We start from the raw sequence: 17,493 nt of genomic DNA, 5'->3' as shown, positions 1-17,493 counted from the left end.
GGATTCAATTGTTTCAGCATAGTTATGCTCAGTGTTAGGGAGTGGCATTCTTGACAAACAATCAGCAACACTGTTCATATGGCCAGGTCTGTACTCGACGTCATAATTAAACTCCAGTAAACGTGCAGACCATCTGGCAACACGCAAACCCGCACGGCTATTACCTTTACTGCTGAGTAGAGTAGTAAGAGCTTGATGGTCGGTGCGTAACATGAATTTCCTTCCCCACAGCCATGTACGCCATTTCTCTGCAGACCAGACACAAGCAAGAGCCTCCTTTTCTACGATGGAATATTTTCGTTCTGCATCAGATAAGGAGCGCGAAGCAAAAGCAATGGTTCTCTCTATTCCCTGGTCATCAAGCTGAGTCAAGACAGCACCAACACCATAATCTGAAGCATCACAGGAAAGTATTGTGCCGAGATTGGGGTTGAAGAGGGAAAGTGCAGGACTGTTCACTATATCCTTTTTTACCTGATCAAAGCTTTCCTGTGCTGCAACAGTCCACTGAAATTCACAGTCTTTGCGAAGTAAAGCTCTCATAGGTTCGACCAGAGTGGCATAGGCAGGTACAAACTTGCTGTACCAGGCGGTGAGGCCCAAAAACGACCGTAGTGTAGCTGCATCTGTAGGGCACGGTGCATTTGTAATTGCAGTGGTGTGGGTGTCATCAGGGTGCAGGCCAGCAGCTGAGAGTCTGTATCCGAGAAAGCTTAGTGAAGTTAGATTCAACTTGCATTTGTCCGGATTTAATTTCAAGCCAGCTTCACTGATCCTATGCAGAACAGCTTTGAGGTTTGCATTGTGAATGGCTTCAGACGCACCATGGACAATTACATCGTCCAAGTAACACTGTACACCTTCAAGGCCTTTTAGGATCATTGACATCATACGCTGAAAAGCAGATGGTGCTGAACACAGGCCATAGGGAACTCTACAGAACTGGTATAGGCCCTCGTGAGTGATGAAGGCAGTGAGTCCTCTGCTCTCCTCATGTAGTTTTAACTGGTAATATGCATTCTTGAGATCAAGCGAGGAGAACATTACTGATCCATGTAGTGCAGACAGTATATCTTCGATCAATGGTATGGGATGACTATCTGGTACTACAGCCTTATTGGGCTCCCGTAAGTCAACACACATGCGAATTGTGTCATTCTTTCTTTTTGTGACAACAATGGGTGACACCCACTCGGATGTGTCTACTTTCTCTATGATTCCGTTCTCCTCTAGTGTTTTCAGTTCCTCTGAGACTGCTGCTCGTACTGATAGTGGTAAGTGACGTACTTTTTGTTGTACAGGCTTAACTTCTGAGCGGACCTTCACTTTGTGTATGAAGTCTTTAGCACATCCAAACCCCTTAGAGGTTAATGCAGAAGTAGGAGTATCAGTACATGTAGGCAGACTGCAAGGCAGCTGAAGCATTGCACAGTGAGTGATAGGTTCAATCAAGCGACCACCTTTAATTTCAATGTCCAATGTTTTACATATGTCACGTCCAATTAGAGGTGTTCCTGATTTTACTATGTTAAACTCACCAACAACTGTTTTTCCACAGTATGTCACATTCAATGTCAAGGAGCCACAAACAGGTATTCTGTCCCTTGAATAGTTCAGAAGCTGCACTTTGGGTGGAGACAAGGCACATGAACTGAAGTGTTCTTTGTAAATGTTCTGAGGCAGAATTGATGCACCGAGCCTGTATCCACCATCATCTTAATGGTACAAGACTGTGCAGGGAGTATGGATGTAGCTACAGTAAAAGTTCCCATTGGGGCTCCATCATCTGTATTACAGTCATTTACACTGAGGACCGTCACTTCAGGTAAGCTTACTTCATTAACTGACTTTGATGACTTGCACACTTTTGAGAAATGTCCGATTTTTCCGCACATTCTACATTTGCAGTCTTTAGCCGGGCAAGACTTGTCATTTGCAAGGTGATACGTAGAACCACAGCGGTAACACTGCTGTTGACCCTTTATGCGTCTATCCTCTCTTGGCTTACTCTTTTGTTTACTTTTCTGCAGCCGCGTGTTAGTTTGTTTTTGGATGGCTGATACGTGTTTCGATTCCCCTTCAGCAATGACTTTGGCATCTGCAACCGCTGCTTCAATTTGTCGTGCAATAGTAAGTGTCTTTTCAAGGGTTAAATCTGGCTCTAATAACAGTCTTTCGCGAATTCTGGGCATGCACGTTTTCTCCACAATCTGATCGCGGACCATTTCATGCTCCATATCGCCGAAAGCACACGTTTTTACCAGTCCACGAAGCGCTGCAACGTAATGGTCTGTCGACTCACCCACGGCTTGAGCGCGTTGCCTGAAGCGATACCTCTCAGAAACAACATTCAGTTTTGGGGAGAAGAACTGTTTCAGAGCTTGTAAAGATCCATTATATGTATCAGCGGTAAGAGGCAGTGTATTGTAAATTCGCTGTCCTTCTGTTCCCAAACAGTGTATTAGTAGTGCTCTCTTCCTCTCGGCGGAAAACTCCTCACCACCGATAGCAAGCAGGTAGTTCTGAAATAACTTTTCCCATGTATCAAAGGGAATTTTCGGTTCACCTGGGCAGTCCAGAAACGCTACTGGGGGTTGCAGAGAGAGCAGAGACATCCTGGCATCCTCGTCGCCAATTGTTATGTTGGGAATCAATATAATAAAGAAGCAGAAAAACAAGCAGTATTGAACCACACTTTGTTTACTTAACTTCCCCTTTCCTTCTTCCTCTTTCACCCTCGAACAAGTACCTCAACAGTGCCATCTAGGGGAGGCCTTCAAAGTAGCACAATTATTCAGACACAACAATGTTATGACTAAAAATCTTAAATGTGTTACTAGCAGCAGTAGAATAGTTACTAGTCTCTATTGAAATCAAGTTCAAGTTCAAGTTCAAGTTGAGCTTTATTGTCATTCTGCTACATGTGTGGACATATAGTGGAACGAAATGTCGTGTCTCGCAGGACCACGGTGCTACATACTAGTTAGACATGAGATACACATACAGCAATGCAAATATGGGGGAAAAAAACAAAAAACACAATAGGGCTATACAACAGTTTAACCATCTGACTATACATATACTATAAATACTACTATACCTAGTTGACTACACATACACAAACTGAGACTGTACAAGAACTTTACATAAATACTGTACATGAAATAGTGCTAAAGAGATATGTGTACATGAAATTGTGCAGGAAATATATATTTTTTTACATTAAATTGTTCAGAAGAGAGATTTTGTGGGAAGCAGCGCATAGTGCAAAAGACTTAGTAGTGCAATGCTCCAGTAAACATTATTTTATAGTGCAATATTCAAGTAAACATATATTATCTTATTGAGTCTTTGTTGCAGGAGTGTTTATAGAAAGTGTCTAGTGTGCATATAGTGGGACGAGTGCGTTACTACAGGTGGTTTGTATAGCCCACTCACCTGTGTGTAGCACACCCAGAATTGCACTTAGGAGAAATTTGTCAATAGTTATTTATAGTTGGGGGGCTGAGGTGTTCATGGTTTCAGAGCGGGGACAGGGAGATTGGAGTTAAGAGCTCTCACAGCCTGGGGAAAGAAGCTGTTGAGCAATCTGACAGAACGAGCTTTGATACTCCGGTACCTTTTTCCTGATGGCAGGAGCTGGAAGAGGTTGTGGGAGGGTGGGTGGGGTCCTTCACGATGCTGGAGGCCTTGCTGGAGCATCGTGCAAGGAAAATGTCCAGGATGGAGGGAAGAGGGGCACCGATGATCTTTGCGGCAGTGTTCACTGTCCGTTGTAGGGTCTTGCGGTCAGCAGCATTGCAGTTCCCATACCAGACAGTGATGCAGCTGGTCAGCACACTCTCAATGGTGCCCCTGTAAAAGGTGGTGAGGATGGGTGGAGGAGACTTGCCCTTTTCAGCCGACGGAGAAAGTAGAGGCGCTGTTGTCCCTTCTTGTTGAGTGACGTGGCGTTGGTGGTCCAGGTGAGATCCTTTGTGATGTGCACCCCCAGGAATTTAGTGCTACCGACTCTCTCCACGGTTGAGCCGTCGATGGTCAGTGGGGGGTGGTCAACAGAGTTTCTCCTGAAGTCCATCACAACCTCTTTTGTCTTACTCACATTGAGGGACAGGTTGTTAGCACCACACCATTCAGCCAGCTGTGCCACTTCCTCTCTGTAGTGCGTTTCATCGTTGTTGCTGATGAGGCCTACCACAGTTGTGTCATCAGCAAACTTGATGATGTGGTTGGAGCTGGACTTGGCAGTGCAGTCGTGGGTCAGCAGCGTGAAGAGCAGCGGGCTGAGCACACAGCCTTGTGGGGCCCCTGTGCTCAGTGTGGTAGTGCTCGAGGTGTTGCGGCCGATACGGACTGACTGAGGTCTTGCAGTTAAAAAGTCCAGGATCCAGTTACAGAGGGAGGTGTTAATGCCCAGCAGGTTTAGTTTGTGGATGAGCTGTTGTGGGATTATTGTATTGAATGCTGAGCTGAAGTCGATGAACAGCATTCTTACATAGGAGTCTTTCTGTTCCAGGTGAGTAAGAGCTAGGTGGAGAGTGGTGGATATTGCATCGTCCGTGGAACAGTTTGGACGATATGCAAACTGGAATGGGTCCAGCGTGCTTGGGAGACTGGACTTGATGTGATGCATGACTAACCTCTCAAAGCACTTCATCATGATTGGGGTCAGTGCTATGGGACGATAGTCATTCAGACAGGACACATGTGACTTCTTTGGTACTGGGATTATGGAGGTGGATTTGAGACACGTGGGGACGACTGCCTGGCTCAGCGAGATGTTGAAGATGTCTGTTAAGACATTCGTCAGCTGTGCAGCACAGTCTCTCAGTACACGTCCAGGTATGTTGTCAGGGCCCGCAGCCTTCGTGGGTTAATCCTGGATAGGGTCTTCCTTACATCGGCTGGGGAGAGACAGAGTACCTGGTCGTTTGGAGATGTGGGTAGTTTCTGTGCAGGTGTGTCGTTCTGTATCTCAAATCGTGAGTAGAAGTGGTTGAGTGCCTCTGGTAGGGATGTGTCATCGTCACTGGCCTGTGGCGGGGCCTTGTAGTCAGTGATGGTCTGCATGGCTTGCCACAGGGTCCGAGTGTCTTTACTGTCGCTGAAGTTGTTGTTGATTTTTTTAGCATACTGATGTTTTGCCTTCTTGATGCCATGAGACAGATTGGCTCTTGCTGTTTTGAGGGCTGCTTTATCTCCTGATCTGAATGCTTCATCTCTGGTCTTTAGCAGCCCACGAACCTCTGCTGTCATCCATGGCTTCTGGTTGGCTCGTGTGGTGATGGTCTTGGTGACTGTCACATCATCTATGCACTTTTTGATGTAAGCAGTCACAGTTTCAGTGTACTCCTGTAGGTCTGTGTGGTTGTTGTAGGTGGCCGCCTCTTTAAACATGTTCCAGTCTGTGTCCTGGAAGCAGTCCTGCAGTGCTGAGGTGGCATTTTCTGGCCATACCGTGATTTGCTTTTGAACCGGTTTGGTGAGTTTCAGAAGTGGTCTGTATGCTGGGATTAGCATAACAGAGATGTGATCCAGTACCGAGGTGGGGGCGGGGTTCAGCTTTGTATGCATTTTTCTCTGTTGTATAAACAAAGTCCAGTGTGTTATTTCCCCTTGTTGCAAAGTTCACATGTTGGTAGAACTTTGGCAAAACTGTCTTTAAGTTTGCGTGGTTGAAGTCACCGGCTATGATGAAAAAGCCGTCGGGGTTATTTGTTTGTTGTTCGCTGATGGCGCTGTACAGCTCATGACGCGTCCTTTGCATTTGCACACGGGGGATGTAAACCGCGACAATAACAATGGCCGTGAACTCCCGCGGCAGATAGACTTCACAAACATAAACTCCACCAGCGATGAACAGTGTTTTGATACTAACGCAGCATTGTTACACCAATCTTTGTTGATATACACACACAAGCCACCGCCGCGAGTCTTACCAGACAGTGATGAATCTCTGTCCGCTCGGTAGCAGTTTAGCCCGTGCAGCTGAATGGCGGAGTCCGGGATGTTGTCCTTTAGCCATGTTTCAGTGAAAACAAACACACAACAATCCCTTGCCTCATGCTGTGTAGACAGACTGAGTTGAATTAAGTCCAGTTTGTTTTCCAGAGAGCGAACGTTTGAGAGCATGAGTGTTGGAAGAGCCGGTCTTGAGGGGTTAGCCCTTAGCCTGGCTCAGATACCTCCGCTTACCGCGCTTCCGTCTCTCTCACACCGCTATGGCGATGCCGCCTTGTGCGGGTAGCGTCAGTAGGCGAGGCCGCGGTCTCGAGGTCCGCTCCAGCAGTAAACAAAGGCCTCGTAGCTTCTCAGTAGCCGCGGCGAGTTTGTGTTTGTATGTGTTGTTGATATCCAAAAGGCTTTGGCGATCATAGATATATCCCGGAGTGATCTCGCGATGAATTAGCGGTAAATTGACATTGTTTGGAGACGAACAGACAACATTAAAAGACATAAAAGCACCGTCTTTGGGACCCGGAGAAGCCGCTGCGTCTGAGCGCGCCACCATCTTGGATTACATATATCTATGTAATAAGTACTACTATCTGAGTAGGCCTAAGTACTAGTATCTAATAACAAGTACCTAATGAATCTAAGGAATCTAGTATCTAATAAATGAATACCAGTATCTGTTAAATAAGAACTAGTATCTAATTAATAATTACTAAAATCTTTTAAAAATGTACTACCTAAAGAATAAGAACTAATACCTAAAGAATAAGCACTAGTAACTATGAATATGCACTTACTGTATATCTAATGGAATAGATACTAGTATATTAAAAACTAAGCACTAATAGCACAAAAATAGATACTAGTACATTTTCATTTTAAGCATTAACTGTTCAAACAGGCTTGCCATAATGCCTGTTGGTGTACATCATTGAGTGGGCGTAGGACATCATATAAACAGAAAATACTGGCTCTTACTTGTATCATCATAGATCATAGATTCATAAATTTGTGAAACTGAACGAGATTTAAAAACTAGGAAGACTTACACCCAGCACAGTCACTGCTCACAGTAATGAATTAAACTGACATACTGGTTCACAAGGTCTAATGGAAACATATCACAAGGTCAGGTTTGTGTAGATAATGACTGTAATTTCATTTTTGGGGTTGAATAGGGAACTATACAGTCCCATATGTCTGTTGTGTGTGTTCTGTTGTTGCATTTATTTAAGTAAATGGCAATACGTAGTGTGTCGCTAGGCCTATTTTAGCAGGGCTTTGTTTCTTTAACTGTTTAAATATATTAGTTAAATCAGTAAGTGAATCATAGTTAAATCACAATCAGTTGTTAAAGAAGACAAAATTGTAGCTAATCTTAGCTAAAAATGTTTAGTAAAAAGTTTAACTGCTTCTGTGGCTTGAGACTGTTAGCTAATAGTAAACAGACAAGAAACGCTCTGACAGGATAGATTCATGCAGACAAGCTTTGTGAATCTGTGGTTACAGAGAGAGTGAGTGTTCACTACTTTAGACTCTGGTCATAATCAAAGATTTGTAAATTAATAAATTTTTATGCGAGTCTGTAACAGATGTTGCAAGTTAGCAGTGTCTTATAAATTGAACACAAGTTATGGGATGATGGTATCTAATTAACAGATAGCGTAATGCAATGCACATATCTTTTTCTTTGTAAAACATGATTTAAAACACAAAAGAAATAGAAGAAGGAAGAATCTCTAGTGACGTCTATGGTTCCTACACATATCTTCCTGTGATTACATTACATTGGGGGTGTAGTGCAATGTCACAACATGAAGCATGTTAAAAAAAAAAGTCAGTTGCAACAAAGAGGACAATTTTAGGAACATCTACTTCTTTAGAAGTTAAACTACTTTTCTGAGGTAAGAAATGTAATTATTGCACTTTTCTTTATATATATATATATATATATAGGCTATAATGTGGGAGCTGTGAGTTGTTTATGGGTGAGAGTTTGCAGTATTTTCTCAGTTTACTGTGAGTTTCTGTGAGTTTTTCTGTGAATCAATTCTCAGTTCCATAAAACATTTATCTCCATAAATGTTTTAGCAATAAAGGTATTTAGTTTTTGCCACAATGCGAAAATAATTTGGTACAACCTGTATTCATGTAGGTTTTTTATGAATAGAAGAATATTTAGTGAATGAAAATAATTGATGTCGCTCAGATGAATCACTTTTACTGATGTAACTGTAAATGTGCTCAGCCTGATGAGTCAAGTCATACATTTTTACAGTGTATCTGCATGAGTGTAACAGTGGAAATGTGGCTCATCCTTATAGATCATTCTATTGCACTATAACAAATATAGTAATGAGCATGGTTGTTAAATGTCCGTGACAGATATGTATTTTGTGTTGTTTAGTGATAAAGTGTACTGTGATGGTGTTTTGGACTCTTTCGTTGCTATTGTAAAGTCAAATGTCATCCTCTCTACGAACCCTGATGGCAGGAAACCAGATTGCTTCCTATATTTTTATCAGCTCTGTGTTGGTATATACTCACTCGGGTTGGTCAATCTTTATTGTCATTATGAATTAGTATGAATATGATTATAATGTGTACTAATAGGAATTAAAAACCAAATGCTCATTTCTTCATGACTAATGTGTTTTTATTTTTCAGCTGATAATGATATCCACTCTGCTGTGATGCCTCAGACAGTAACAGCTCTGACAGGCTCTTGTGTGCAGATTCCTTGCACATTCAGCGTCTCTGGTTTTGAGGACAAACATAAGAGGGCAAAATCTATTTATGGTATCTGGCTAAAAAACATACCACAGTATGCTAACAAAGACAGTTTTATAGCATTTAATAGCAGTGAAAACATCATTAGAGGATTCAGTGACATACAGATGACTGGAGATCTCAATAAGAGGAACTGCACAACTGTCTTCTATAACATCATGAAGAATCATTCAGACACCTATTACTTCAGACTGCAAATGGAGCCAGATGTGTTCAGAGCAACATTTAACCCAAATACAGATGATTCAAGCAAGACTGTGAGGATCAATGTCAGAGGTAAATGTTATCTGTACAGACCATCTACGCACCAAAGTACAAAGACGAATTTGTCAGTCTTTAGAAAGAAATGAAAATATTAGTTAATTACATAATATATTGATAATAAGTCGGTTTTACACTATATATGTCAACAAACTGCATATTTGAAAAACAACATTATAAAACCATATCTTCTGTGTTGAGAGGTTGCATTTATTAGCTGAGACATAGTAATAATACAGATAAAAGATACAAGAATATATTGATTCAATAATATTTAAAATATTGGCAGCAGTGATTTTAACTTGTGAAACAAACAAGTGTAAGTGCAAATGTGCTAAACCTCACCACAAGTGTGACAACCTGACCTTCTAACATGACTGCAGTGTATGTTTTCTGTAACTCTTTCTGTCATCTTTTACCCTGCAGATTCACCACAACCTCCTGAACTGAATCCCAGTGAGCTACAGTATGTGATGGAGGGAACTACAGTCAATCTGAGCTGCTCTGCTGAAGCCCCCTGCCCCAAACAACCTCCTACAATATCCTGGTCTAACATCCCTGAATCTGCCCACATTACAGCACAGTTACAGGAGAAACCTGATAAAACCCAGTCAGTGTTTTCATACGTGACCTTCAAAGCTTCATACAAAGATCACAAAAAGAACATCACCTGCACTGCTACATATCCAAGAAATACACCTGATGCCTCAACTGTGAAGAGCACCGTGATGCTACGAGTCCAGTGTAAGAGATCTTTAGTTTCTCATGATCCTTGATGTGATGAAATGAAAAGGTATCAATTGTTTTTTTTTTTTTTTATGTTTTATTTATATATTTCAAAATACATTACAAAAACATAAAAAAAATTTTTTTTAAAAACAAGGACAAAGGACAACAACAACAAAAACACACTTAACTATGTAGCTGTAAACAAATACACTGAAAGGTAAAATAAATAGATAAATAATAAATATTAAAGAAAATAATAATAATAATAATAATAATAATAATTAACAACACTAGTGCAACCCCACATCCAGTAAATACAGTTCTAAAGTGCTGACCAAGCTATAAATAGATCCAAAATGGCTGGAAATTGGGGGTGGGGCCTCAATCACAAAGAGCAGGGTCAAGCTGGAGAGTTTGAACATGTTCACGAAGGGGTTCCCAAAAGCTTAATGAAAATAGTGCTAGGTCGGTGAAGAGAGTACCTAATTTTCTCTAATTTCATAAAATAAAGAACATCTCTAACCCAACGGGTGTGAGATGGAGGCTGAGGGCTCTTCCTGTTCAGAAGAATCAAACACCTAGCCAATAGGGTCAAAAAAGCTACAAAGTCTGAAAAATTAGAAGGTAAAGAGTGGCCAGGTGGGAGAACACCAAAAAAACCAGTAATTGGACAAGGAGGAATGTCAACAGTAGTAATAGCTGACAATGAGACAAAAATTAGCCTCCAAAAAGAAGACAGGGCAGGATCAGCATGACTGCTGATCTGACAGTTGTCCAGAAGACAATCATTGACACCCTTCACAAGGAGGGTAAGCCACAAACATTCATTGCCAAAGAAGCTGCCTGTTCACAGAGTGCTGTATCCAAGCATGTTAACTGAAAGTTGAGTGGAAGGAAAAAGTGTTGAAGAAAAAGATGCACAACCAACCAAGAGAAGCGCAGCCTTATGAGGATTGTCAAGCAAAATCGATTCAAGAATTTGGGTGAACTTCACAAGGAATCGACTGAGGCTGGGGTCAAGGCATCAAGAGCCACCACACACAGACGTGTCAAGGAATTTGGCTACAGTTGTCGTATTCCTCTGGTTAAGCCACTCCTGAACCACAAACAACGTCAGAGGCGTCTTACCTGGGCTAAGGAGAAGAAGAACTGGACTGTTGTCCAGTGGTCCAAAGTCCTCTTTTCAGATGAGAGCAAGTTTTGTATTTCATTTGGAAACCAAGGTCCTAGAGTCTGGAGGAAGGCTGGAGAAGCTCATAGTCCAAGTTGCTTGAAGTCCAGTGTTAAGTTTCCACAGTCTGTGATGATTTGGGGTGTAATGTCATCTGCTGGTGTTGGTCCATTGTGTTTTTTGAAAACCAAAGTCACTGCACCAGTTTACCAAGAAATTTTGGAGCACTTCATGCTTCCTTCTGCTGACCAGCTTTTTAAAGATGCTAATTTCATTTTCCAGCAGGATTTGGCACCTGCCCACACTGCCAAAAGCACCAAAAGTTGGTTAAATGACCATGGTGTTGGTGTGCTTGACTGGCCAGCAAACTTACCAGACCTGAACCCCATAGAGAATCTATTGGGTATTGTCAAGAGGAAAATGAGAAACAAGAGACCAACAAATGCAGATGAGCTGAAGGCCACTGTCAAAGAAACCTGGGCTTCCATACCACCTCAGCAGAGCCACAAACTGATCACCTCCATGCCACGCCGAACTGAAGCAGTAATTAAAGCAAAAGGAGCCCCTACCAAGTATTGAGTACATATACAGTAAATGAACATACTTTCCAGAAGGCCAACAATTCACTAAAAATGTTTTTTTTTATTGGTCTTATGAAGTATTCTAATTTGTTGAGATCGTGAATTGGTGGGTTTTTGTTAAATGTGAGCCAAAATCATCACAATTAAAAGAACCAAAGACTTAAACTACTTCAGTCTGTGTGCACTGAATTGATTTAATACACGAGTTTCACAATTTGAGTTGAATTACTGAAATAAATTAACTTTTCCATGACATTCTAATTTATTGAGATGCACCTGTATGTGCTTGTGTTTTTCTTAAAGTTCCTCCAAAAGAAACTCACGTCATCATTACTTCTGTTGGTACTAATGTGACTTTGACCTGCAAAAGCAAAGCCAGTCCATCAAGTAACTTGAACTACACCTGGTACAAACGTGGAGAGGAGACGCCTATAGCTTGGGGAAAGAAGATTCATTTAACCAAAATTCAGAATCAAACAGGATCATACTTTTGCATTGCACAAAATAAACATGGAAAACAGTCATCAGAAGAGGTCCAGCTCACAGATGAAGGTAAATAAAGCACTGTTTTTGAATTTTTATGTTCAGATGCATCATGGATTCATGAATTTTAACTTTTGCTTTTGTAATTTAGGACAGAGTGGATTCTCTCATCTGGTGATATATGGCTGTACAGGAGGACTTTTCCCTTTTGTTCTGTTGTCTGCAGTATTTTTCTACTGTATGAGGTAAATATATAATAACAGGAATGTAGCTCATGTCTGTAATGTTCTATTTATTAATTGCATGTATATATAATTTATTAAATGATTTTTCTTTTTAATTTACTTTTTTAATTGTATTATTTTTTTCTTTTCTTTTTTTGCAACAGAACAAAGGCTTCAAGACAGGCCCATGTCATAGGAAGTGATCAGGTACAAAGTTCAATAAACAAATGTTAACATTGAATAACTTAGTTAAATATTGCCAGTTGTTTTGTCCAGAACAACAAAAATTGTTTCAAATAAAGTCAAAGCAGAACTGACCATTGCACGTCTGTGTCTCAAACCATTCAAACCAATCAGTGTTTTTGAATAATTCAGTGGCATAACCATTAAAATAAAATTAAAAATTGTATCTGAATGGATCTGTGTAAATGAACAAATCGACTGAGAAAAGACAGCAACGGTCATACAGAACATTGTTGTAAAAAGTAAATTGTTTTCTGCTAATCTTCTAAAGACTAATTCACTTCACTCACTGTATGATCTCCTCAAACAACGCTTCTCTTACAGCAGAAAGAAAGTGATTTAAAAACAGTAATTTTAAAAATGTCTCTCTCTCAGGCTGAGGATAAAAACAGAGACATGGTGGCTACCTATGCTAACAACGCTATTGTGATCAGCAAGAATTGCGAGAAGAAAGAAACTGGTGATCTCCACTATGGTGAAATCGACTTCTCCAAACTCCAGACGGGCCACAAGACAAGGGAACACTCGAACAATGACCCAGAGACAGAGTATGCTGAGCTTCAAGTGACAGAGAGAAAGAGACAAATCAACGGTGCTCAGCAAATGGACAAACTTTATGCTCAGGTGCAGAATAAGTGATTTTCCCTCATGTTAAATCTTGCCCTTGTGCCGGAGGCCTGTGCCTCTTGTCAGCCATGGACAGTCACCAGTTTTCACAAATCCCAAAATAACATCTCTTTTGATTGGTGTAATATTGTCTAAATAATGAAATAATACTCTATACTCCAGCAGCTACAAGGAATATAACTAGAATAATATTAAATGCTCTTATAGTGCTCTTAAATATATTGATAATCTACATGCTGGTTACAGTTTTTTCTACAATGGAAGTCAATGTGCTCATCAACTGTTCGAATACCAACATTTTTCTAAATATCCTTCCAAAATATACAGATTTGGAACAAGTGGTGGGTGAGTAAATGATGAAAGAATATTCATTCTGGAAGTGAACCACCTCATTTAAATCATAGCTATTTTTACACACAATAACAGAAAATCGTTCTTGACACATAAATTAATACTGTAGTCAGTGCTTTAATTTTTAACTAAATAGAGATTCAAAACTCAAGCAAGTCAGTAAGCAGTATTTTTTATTTTCTTTTAGCATTATTACCCTTGATTGTTTTTTAATGTCTTCATAGACTGATCTACTAGGCTGCTCTCATTCTAATGCACAGATCTATTTTGAGTGTTTTGTGCCAACAGGCAATTCTGGTGTTTACTGTCAAAGTCTGTTTTTCTAGTTTTGCCTTTAATATTTGTATTGTGTGGTAACCTTTTTTTAAATTTTTTATAAATGTATCTTGTATGTGGCCTATAACTCTTCACAGATTCAGACCTATGTTAAATCTGTGCTGCAGCTCTCTTCATCGACTGATTATGTGAAATACCACAAAACTCACATTTAAATTCAAATTCACTCTGTATTATTCGATTGTATTTCAGGACAGGGTAGACCCATGAGTGTTGGCTCTGTGAGAGGAGTTGCTAACTTTCTTCAATTACATATTTAAGCATATTTCTTCAATTGCATCATAGCTTACATCTGGGGTTTTGCAGCACAAAATAAGCACAAGAGACTCTTTGTGTTGAGCACTATAAATTTTGCCATAGTAGCCTAAAGATCTATAGATGTGGTCAGTGCTATAATGTAGATTTGAATTGTTTCAGAATACACTCAGGAATATCTAAAATTACATTAAATGCCATTATATAAGTTATGTTTTCCATCATCTTTTCTATGCTCGCAGCTCTTATTTTCATTGTATTATTGACTAATGTTTAGATTCAAGACTCCAATGCATTCTGACTATATATATACTGTATATATATATATATATATATATATATATATATGTGTTATATCACCTGATTTAAATCAGAGGTTCGTGCCACGTCTCGCCAGAAGATGGCACCTGGAGCTGAATCATCCATCCACCCATCTATTCTCCAAACCGTTGGTCTAATATGTGTACAGCCAGTATAATATCATACAGGTATAAATTTATTTTTAATTTATTATTAATGGAAGTTTATACATGCTAGTTTCCATGAAAGAATTCAAGATTTTCATTACTACTGGAGCTGGCAGTTTGCTAAGTTTTCTGATGATTAAACAGAAAGCACAAACTATGCAAAGCGGGATAGTAATGTACCAGATAGCACACTTATGTCTGCAAGATGTCTGTTAAAGATCACTTGATCTGGAAAGCATCTGTTGTGTACAAACATCTGACAGACGTCTGTAAGATGTCAGTTTTACATACATTCTTCTAAATCACAAACATCCTAAAGACATCAAATATACGTCTTTTTGGCATCTGATTGGAAACGTCCTAGACATATTGCAGATGAGCAAACACACACACAAAATAATACATCTTCCAGATGTAAATACAGACGTCAAATAGACGCCTCCGTGATATACGTGTGCTATCAGGGTAGTGAATTAGGGTATCCTTTACCAAAAAGTAGTATACTTCAAGTTTATTTGATTAAGTATACTTAAGTAAAGTTCAAGTATGTTTTTAAGTATACTTTATGTAAGTATACAAATATCAGTGTACTCCTTTCTAGTATATAAAATATACTTTTAAGTATGCTTTAAGTATAACAGTAGTAAACTTTGAGTACACAACTAGTTTACATCAAAGTTTTTGGCTTGTACTGCAACTATACTAAAAGTGAACTTATAGGTATACTGATAGTTTACTAATTAAATACTTGTAGTAGCATTTTTAGTACACTGAAGTATAGTCTCAGAAACCACTAGTTTAGTAGTTTTATACTGCAAGCATACTCATAAGTTTTAAATCATACTTTAAGTATACTACTATGTCCCCATTTATTAATTTGTATTTTTGTTATATGAATACAAAACATCAAAAGAAAGAACAGGGTATCTGCTTGTAAACAAAAACTAAAAAAAAAAAATATATATATATTCTAGCTTCATGCTTTCTTTTTTTAACCCCTTAACTGTCACTCACAGTTTTGAACACAGACATTAAACATTTGAATGTGGTTAAGTTTCATAAATAAAAAATAAAGAAATAAACAGCATTTTGAACAAAAAGCTTAAAAAAGACTGAATTGGATTCAGAATGATAATCAAAACGTAGATGGAGTCGATCAACACCCCAAAGCTTGACAGTCATTATTACCTCTTCATTGGTCGACATTTTATTCCATAATGTTACACAGTTTTGATGCTGTTTTGTGTCTGATGATTGTGTTAGATTACACGTGGAAGCATCTGCTGTTTCTATTTCTTTTTCACTTATGTTTTTTTTTTTTTTTTTTGGAAATTCTATACAGAAGATGTGTACTAGCGCCTCTACCATATAACAATGAAAACATGGATTCTAGGAGCACTAATAGCTCAAATATATTTAGAATTTTTCTAAGTGTAAGTCAAGTATACGTAAATGCCATTTTAAGTATATTTCGGAGAAGTACATAAAGCCCATTTCTGAGAAGTAGACTAAAAGTATACTTTCCTATTTTTAAGTTTAAAAGAAGTATACTAAGAACACACATAAGTTCATAAGGGATACGTGGCGTTTTCGGACACAGCATTTGAGCGTTAGTATTTACATCAGGGACATTTAAACCAGCCCAAAATTTTCTCATACACATCATTTTCTTTCATTCACGAAATTAAGTGTTTGATCTAATATACAATAGCCTATGTATTGTATAACATCATATTGTTTTATAACATTATTTATCTGTTGTGTGTGCCTAAACGTTTCTCAAAAAACATTTTCTTTTAGCCTAGGCTACTCGTGATGCCAAACAGACACGGAGGCTTTTAATGAAACAACGGTAGTTAACTCAAAAATGAAAATCGAGGCCTACTCACAGTACTCACATACTGTTGTTCCAAACCTTCTGTTGAACATAAAGATTATATTTTGTAGAATGTTGGTGGTAACCAGAAAGTTTTGGTTACCACTTAGGCCTACAACGTCATATTGTTAAATCAGACAATTGTAAACTGCCAAAATCGAAAATGGCAATATCAGTCATTGGTTGTGACCAAATATCATAATTTCATTAAGCATGAATGGTGAGTTTTGATTATGTTGATTTGAGTCGCTCGAATTGGATTTGAGTGCTGGTTTCATTTAATTAATTTGAAAAGAACCATTTTCAAAATACTCAAACTCTACTGAGTGAGTGAAATTGTTAATCACTCAAAGTGATTTTGACACTTTATCATTTTTACTCATCATTTTTTTAATCTTTTTTAAGCATTGTGTTTTGTGTTCAGCAAAAGTGAGTAGTATGGGTTTTGGAATTAAATTTTTGAGTGAACTATTCCTTTAATATTGTTACAGATGGTTCATGCTGGCTTAACAGAAAAATCAAAAGGAGATGATGTGCTTGAAGAGTATTGTCATGTGCGATGAGAAGAGCTCTTGTTAACAACAGAGAGACATGGGTAAGCCACAATTCCATGTTTAAGATTATTGATTGTCATACTTAATGTTTTTGATTTTAAATTAAATGTCTGACCTCTTTCTAAATAAAATGTGTAATTTGTCAAATGTTTATGCTTGAACTGTTTATGTGCTGTCCCATACATTTAGAGATCATGCACTTGGATTTATTTCTGTCATTAAAAGACTATTTTCCAGTAAGATGTTTTTTTGTTTTACAAAATATATATTTACAGTGAATTAAATGTTTTCCTTAAACAAATTGTTCACCTGAATTATCCTTTACTTATACTCATGATGTTCCACAGACACCATGTATGAAGGCTCTTTTTTGGATTATTCAAAATATAATTTTTTTGTGTTCCTCAGAAGACAGAAGGTCATACTGAAACAACATGAGGGTAAATAAATGATGACTGTATTTTCAGCTTTGGATTAACTATCCTTGTATCCAAATTGGTACTTGACTCTGACATTTCACGTGTTAATAGTTTTGATATATGGATGTGAAAATATCCTGTTTTTAAAATTTTACAAATTTTTAATTTGTT

General features: G+C 38.7%; 1 protein-coding gene across 1 annotated transcript; it reads left to right on the top strand.

Moving 5' to 3' along the window:
• The first annotated feature begins 7,795 nt into the window (after window positions 1-7,795).
• Window positions 7,796-16,912, top strand: LOC131532849 (myelin-associated glycoprotein-like). Its single transcript, XM_058764629.1, has 9 exons — window positions 7,796-7,859; window positions 8,363-8,506; window positions 8,623-9,021; window positions 9,433-9,750; window positions 11,791-12,039; window positions 12,122-12,215; window positions 12,359-12,401; window positions 12,813-13,061; window positions 16,841-16,912. Exons 2-9 carry the CDS (start codon window positions 8,419-8,421, stop codon window positions 16,910-16,912), a joined length of 1,512 nt encoding a protein of 503 aa, XP_058620612.1. The 5' UTR covers window positions 7,796-7,859; window positions 8,363-8,418.
• Window positions 16,913-17,493: the final 581 nt, after the last annotated feature.

The sequence above is a fragment of the Onychostoma macrolepis genome, chromosome 24, assembly GCF_012432095.1.
Source record: "Onychostoma macrolepis isolate SWU-2019 chromosome 24, ASM1243209v1, whole genome shotgun sequence".
NCBI classification, from domain to species: Eukaryota; Metazoa; Chordata; class Actinopteri; order Cypriniformes; family Cyprinidae; genus Onychostoma; species Onychostoma macrolepis.
The sequence above is the reverse complement of the archived record's forward strand: the minus strand, read 5'-3'. Positions and strand labels throughout refer to the sequence as shown.